General features: G+C 42.2%; 1 protein-coding gene across 1 annotated transcript; it reads right to left on the bottom strand.

Annotated features, from left to right (window-relative positions):
• Positions 1 to 413: 413 nt before the first annotated feature.
• LOC131216873 (putative UPF0481 protein At3g02645) lies at positions 414 to 2,129 on the bottom strand. Its single transcript, XM_058211469.1, has one exon. The coding sequence runs from the start codon at positions 2,050 to 2,052 to the stop codon at positions 418 to 420; it is 1,635 nt and encodes a 544-aa protein (XP_058067452.1). The 5' UTR covers positions 2,053 to 2,129; the 3' UTR covers positions 414 to 417.
• Positions 2,130 to 7,271: the final 5,142 nt, after the last annotated feature.

Genomic DNA, 7,271 nt, shown 5'->3' with positions numbered 1-7,271 from the left:
CTGCATGGCAATGGTGGTACGTGTAAACAAGATTTGGGCTGTTTATCAGAAGGGGTGGATGGTATTTACACAGATAATTAGGTTGGTGAAGCCACCATGTGGGTCACGTGAATTTCTAGAGTAGAACAGGAGGCGTTATTTTTCCAACTGTCCATTTTTTTCTGGAGCCCCACCTGATGTTCATAATTGCCTCATTTTCGGGCCACATGTAGGGAGCCTGATGAACTGGCCAGATTTCACACAGATACATTGGACGTGTGCCAGATTTGGACTGAGAATCATACTCTTGTGACTAGGCTTTTCGTTCTTACAGCTGAAAACACACATTCACCCGGAGAGAGAGAGAGAGAGAGAGAGAGAGAGAGAGAGAGAGAGAGAGAGAGAGAGAGAGAGAGAGAGAGAGAGAGTCGTACAGAATCAAACGAGAGTTGAGTTCATCACCCCACCGATATTCTTCACCTGGATGCCCCCACACTCGTAGACGGAGCAAAACGTCTGCAAAGCCGTCAACACCAGGAAAAGGTTTGCTGCGACTAGTGTCAGAAACGGCCATGATCGATACACGTACTTCTTCAACAGCTTCCCAAATATAACCCTCCACCTGGTCGAATAATACTTGTTCACCTCTTCGATCACCTTATCCAAGTGGGCCACCTTTGTTAGAAACAATGATCGCGTCATCCCATTCCACCGATCGGCAACCTCTTTGTCACTCTTCAAACGGTTGATTACAATCCCGTCTTCTCTTAGTAATTTCACATCCTCTTCGGTATCGATAATACCATTCATTAGTTCAGTGTAACGTGTAAAAATTTGGGCCCGAGATGCCGATGTAGCTTCAAACGCTACTAAATTCCTCAAAACAACCTCCGTATTCTCATCGAATGTGATGCGTGGGAGGTGAATGGTGCGTGAAATGTTATCAAACTTTATAGAACTTATGTCGCCTTTAGTGGCACAAAATCGAACGCCGGCATCCGAGAGTTGGGCCACACTTGGGATCATGATCTCCTCCATCAACGGATGTACCGTTGTATTTGGAGAGCTCTCGATATCTTGCTGGGTGGCTAGTTTCTTCTCAAAGGTTGCAACTTCATTCAGGATGTTTCTTGAAGAAGAAGGCATGCGAATCTTACGGATGATTTTGAATGGAAATTTTAGAATAGATTTCAACATTCTCGATGTTAAGAGCCGTCGAAGATGTCGCAAGAGAGGGGAACATACAAGCATCCAGTACCTGACTCGCCCCAAAGAATCCGGATTTTCTTTCCCCACCGTTTCATCTTGACCATGGATTTCTTCTATTCTTGGCACACATACATGATAAAGAAGTTCGAGCAAATGACCCATTTGTAGGATTTCATTTTGCCCAAGTGGAAACTCATCCACCCTTTCGAAAGGGGAGAGAGATGCACAGAGACCCATTAACATCATGGCTAATGCTTCACAAGGGTTTTCACGTTTGCAATATCCCAGGAGCTGTTTGAGTATAAAAAGTGGGATTTGGTTCTCTAACATAATAATATCCCTAAGGATGGCATTATGGGTCGTGCTCTTTCCGGTGTAATCGATCACTTGGGACATCCTTGAAGAGACCCTAGAGAGATCATCAGCCATTTGATCACCACCGTAGATTTGGAGAAACTCCAATAAGAATGAACCATCAATGGCCATCATCCAAGCTATGGTTTCGGTACTTAGATCAAAGTACCGATCATAGCATGCACGGATCTTGAAATCGAGCTTTGCAAACTGACCGATGACGCCCTCGAAGGTGATGCCTTGGAGATGCTCCTGAAACATTCGAGCTGCAGTGAACTTGTACCGTTCCATTTCGTAGAGTTCAGATCGCCATTGATGGCATGGGCCAATAGCCACTTGTTGGGGGATGTAAGCTTCTGGTTTGGTGACCATTAGAGACTTAGAAACGCTGAAAATTGAGACGGGTGTTTCAGCATCATCATCGCAGTTGTTGGGGTCGTATTCTTGGGCAAGTGTTTCCCTGATCCGTGTCACCCACCGATGCTGATCAAAGGTAGGTTGGGAGTCCATGTCTCCTTTAGAGGATAATGGAGCTCAAAGAAGATGAGAGATTGGATTCAGGAAGGAGATTTTCCAGTGGGGGTTTTCTTCTATACTTGTTTATAATGCCAGGTTTCATGGCTCTTCATTTTGAAAGTTGTGGTGTCACATCAACTGTAAACGTGGCATGTCTACGCAAAAACTCGGACCGGCCAAATCACAGGACCACTCTGAATGAAGTGCACCCTGAAATTCATATTGATGGAAGGATACTAACCACCCGATTGATAGCTATCAAATGGATTATTAAAGCTCAGTGGACCACATTCAGCCAGCTGCATCAAATGGCTAAGATGGTTTGATAAGGGTGGTTTTGTACACGCACCATCAGCGGTAGATCCACAGTTTGGTGAGTTGAATGAATGAACCACTGCAACTTAGAAAAGGCCATGAGCTTTCACCTCAACACAAGAAAGAATCACATGATACGTAACTCAAGAAAGTGCGCAGGTTCCCGCCGTGGATGGTTTTAGTTAATTTGTCGTGTCCTACTTCAAAAATCCTAGCCACCTATCTTGATGTAGAGCAGGTCGCAAACACTTTCATGGCCAAGATGGATCAGAAAAGACTCAGTCGACAACAAAAGTGATCCGATTCGTCGGAACTTAAAACGGACATATATTGCAAGTCGGAATGAACTATCGGATGTACATATATAATTTTGGGGTAGGAAGAGCTACTTTAGCCACCCAACCCCTCTACGCTGGGTTGCCCACACTGAATTTACGAAATACGATTAGATTGAAGGTTGAATTCATGTTTTAATTTTGTTTTTACTATTTATAGTAAGTTTTAGTTTTGTTATTTCTCTTCATCCCTTAGGCTTCAGGAGTAGCATGGTTGAGCCAAATAAGACGCTATTTTTGGTCCAAAGCCATGAGGTCTAGTGGAAATCACCACCGTCCATAAGTAGTAAGTTTACTATTTATAGTAAGTCATGATTTTTGGAAGTTTTAGTTATAGTATAATTCCCAAACTTCTCCCTACAGTTTGTAGCCTTATTTAAAGAGTTGTGATATTGATTTTTATCATCAATAAAACTATTTTGAATATTTCTAAAAATTATTTTTAATTTTTCTCATTTTCTTCTTTGATTCGAGGTATCTTTGTGAGGAGTACGGAGAAGTTACTTATCTGGATTCGGAACAATTATCCCTTGAGGAAGACAATGCTCGACCTCAACACATCCTTCCCTACGTCATATCTCATCACATGTCAATGTAGATGGTAAATATCATGATTGTCCTAGGGAAGATATTTTTGGGACAAGGTCCAATCCATGGCTTATGCAGCAAATTAGCGGTTTGGATTACTCAACCATGAGCCTCACCTACCATTCTGATGACAGGGCTTTGTATTTTAGTCTTTACTACTCAACCAAGAAATTGCGTGTTTAATTCCACTTACATTTAAAGTTTATTTGTTTTCAATTTACACGCTAAATATAGTGTAAATGAACTATCATTACTCATCACACACTTGCTTGGAAGAAGTATTTATATCTTAATTTTGCCTTGAAAATACGCAGCATGAATGAGTTGCAATAGGATTCAATTTGTGGTTGTGAAATTTAAGGTGCTCACCATTATGTATGTGTTTGATCCATGCCATCAATTAATTTTGCTCGTTCATTTTAGATCATGAGCCTGAAATTTATTTATTTTTATTTTTTTTAATAATAAAAAAAATAAATAAAAATAAAAAATCCAAAACTCAAGTGAACCACATTCGAGGAAACATGGAAAATTATGCGCCTAGCTAGTGTTGAAAGTTAAGATAAGATCAAGGCCCGCAGGGATGCGCACCGGTCATCCAAAGAAGAATTGAAAGTAAAGTGCTCAATTCCTCTTGTTCCCTATGGTGTGGTCCATTTCAGCTTTGAATTTTCCTATTTTTGAGCTTATGCCCTAATATGAGTGAGAAAATTGGATAGACGGTGCAGATTAGACAAATGCATTAGAGTGGGCCCCACAGATTTTAGTGATAAAAAGTCTCTTTTCTCAGTGTAGAAGCTTCCTATCCAACATCAAGCAACCATCAAATGGCTGTAGTTCCACTGTAAATACGAATGTAAATAATAAATGCCCATTTACAATGTATTTACGTTGTAAATTAGAAAATAAACAGGCTCTTATATACACGAAGCACACTTCTAATGGTTGACACGAGTTGCACGTTGACAGAGAGGGAGGCTGTTGTTGCTGATCATGTTGACGATTTCTTTTTGCCAGGTCTGAATGAGAAAGAAAGATTCATTTTCAAGATCATAAACGTATCATTCACACGTGTATTGCACGCTGGAGCTGTTGTTGGTGTGGTGCACGTGAAATTAGCGTTGAACGATTTCTTTGTTTCTGTTGTTGTGTCTTGACGGATGTGATCAGGAAAAATGCAGGATCCAACTAGATCTAATCCTGTGGGCCTTTGCAAAGTCGAAGATAGACCCTCTCGTTCTAGCGATATGTCAAAGATGCTACGGAGCTAGAAAGGAACTAATTCAGCCCTATGATATATGCTTGGATGGCCCGCCAGATATGATGGACAGCCTTAAACATCGTATCAGAATAAATAGGAAAAAATTATGGCTCACCCTCCCTTTTGGGGAGCGGATCTTCACCCAAGACGATGCGGCCCACCTTGATGTATGTGTTGTAGGGGATTTGTGTTGCAGAATCACACAAATCTAGATCTAGGATAGTAATATGGCACCAAGCAATCACAAGAGAATACAAAGATTTAACATGGAAAACCCTTGTGGGAAAAAACTACAGCACAAAGCGATAAAATTCCACTATGAAAATCGAAATTACAAAGAGAGAAGACTTACCCGATTCAAACAACCTCGAATTTCACCCTTGCTACACCCTTTAGAAAACATAAAACCCTTTTAGGAACTCTTGAAATCCTTTTAGAAAGCTTTAGCATGCCTTAGAATAGCCATATGGACCCCTATTTATAGTTTAGGAAACTCCTCTAAAGCACCTCTTTGGAAAATTTCGAAAACCGCATCAAATTTATGTAGTCCGCGCGTGGGTTGCGTAACTCTCAACTAGTCGAGTCAGGACCTCTACTGGTCGAAGGACCCCTTCGACCGGTCGGGCCTAACCCTCCACTGGTCGAGCGGCCCGGATCTCCAAAAAACAACGCTTGCTGGACTTTAAGTCGAGAGGGCCTCGACTGGTCGAGTGGACCCTCGACCCATCGAGCTAGGCCCTCAACCGGTCGAGTAGTCCAAAAATATCCAGATTTAAGACATTTGTCAACAATCTCCACTATGTCTTTAATCTTCAATCGTATAACTTCTTGACCTCTTCTCTTATCTCTACATCACATCATAGCTTCTCATGCACACTCCGTCCTTCTTTTCTGTCATCGCCAAGCCCAGAGAAGTTACATAGAACTTGAACTTCTCTGCAGGAGCGTTATAGGTGAGCATGTCTTCTGGATCAGAATCCACGTGCGTAACCACCTTTGCTCCTATCTTCTCAAAAGGAAAGACGTAGTCTTCTTACCATCTCACCGCTTCCCAATATTGCTTGCTGGGGTACTTGCCCACAACGTTGATAGCCTATGAAATAATCGGTCTAATACTGGCATGCACTGCTAACTGCATTCGAATAAGGCTCATGAGATATATCCTGCGTTTCCTTATCTGTTTTGAGACATGTCTAAGGAAAACTTGAGGAGAGACGCGCAGGGAACCCTCTCTGGCTTTGCATGGTCCATCACAACTTGATAAATACCTACCTAAGGTATTCTGCTTGAGATAACCAAAGCCTACTCCTCTTCTAGTTTCAATGCTGAGAACCATTTTTCCAGCCACCCGATCCTTCATCCTGAATGTCCCACTTAACCAAGTCTTGAGTACATTTATTATAAACATGTCATAATTGGTGATCTACATGTCATCAACATACAATTTTTGACTCATCATGAAGGAATCAAACCACTTGCCTCGGTGACAAGTCATACCACGACCTCCTGTAAAGTCTTTTTCTCAGCCCCTTTAAATTTCGAACCGCTCTGGTTGCTTCATGCAAATCTGCTCTTCCAATTTTCCTTACGGAAGTGCAGACTACACATCCATCCTCCAAGCTCAAGATTACATTGGCCAACCAGTGCCAATCATGGATCTAATAGAAACTCATTATACCATCAACGCGAATATCTCTGAGAAGCTCATTCCTTCTCTCTGAGCATTAACCTTTGCCACCAACCTCATTATGTATCTATGTTGTATCCTCTTGAAGATTCACCTGCATCTAACCACTTCTCGACCCACTGGAAGCTCCACTAGCTCCCATGTGTCGATCTGTTACAACGAGTCCATCACATCTCCCATAGTCACCTTCCACTTCTCGGCACATGGCTCACGTAGAGCTGTTTAAATAGAAGATAAATCCCCTGTGATATTGGAGTCGTCCATGTACCTCGCCGATATCCTGCAATTATGTTATGTGATTCTTCTCATAGGTGGCTGCTCCACCTACTTTATATCTTTATCCACGTGTCTCAGCCTTCATGCCCTGCCCGCTCATGTGGCCATGCCCAGCATGCCACACATGTGCAGAGGTGGAATCCGCTACAGCCACTACAGCTCCACCTTTTGAAGTGCTCCCGATTAACCTGTACATGTTACTGAGTCGTTGCACTTTCATGATTACCCGTACCCCCTTAAATACCTTAAGACCACCATCAATACCTATGAACTTGCAGGCCATTACCTCAAGTACACTAAGAGAAATCATATTTTTATTTAAATTAAGAACGTGCCTAACATCAATCAGGGTACGCTCCACCTCATCAACCATCTTGATGCGCACCGAACCAACAGCCACAACATTACAGGCAATGTCATTGCCCATAAATACCTGTCCACCATCACACTCCCTGTAACTAGTGAATCAACTCCGATGAGGAGTCATGTGAAAAGATGCCCCCGTGTCTTGAATCCACTCATTCTTATGATCATCGTATGGCCATCTGATCATAGACACAGATAAAATATCACCATCACATCCACTTGATCCATCTGACGTGGCAGCATTGGCCTCCTTGTACGAACCTCAGAATCTTCTCTCTTATATTTAGGATTTGTACAATCCTTCTTCACATGTCTTCCATCTCACAATTCCAACACTTTACCTTTCCTTTACCCTTACCCTTGGATTTTGATCTATGCCCCCAAC

Source organism: Magnolia sinica, chromosome 10 (genome assembly GCF_029962835.1).
Source record: "Magnolia sinica isolate HGM2019 chromosome 10, MsV1, whole genome shotgun sequence".
Lineage (NCBI taxonomy): Eukaryota > Viridiplantae > Streptophyta > Magnoliopsida > Magnoliales > Magnoliaceae > Magnolia > Magnolia sinica.
The sequence above is the reverse complement of the archived record's forward strand: the minus strand, read 5'-3'. Positions and strand labels throughout refer to the sequence as shown.

What these genes read in the sequence shown, in the direction of transcription:
- LOC131216873 (XM_058211469.1), bottom strand. Translation starts at nt 2,052, where the DNA reads ATGGACTCCCAACCTACCTTTGATCAGCATCGGTGGGTGACACGGATC.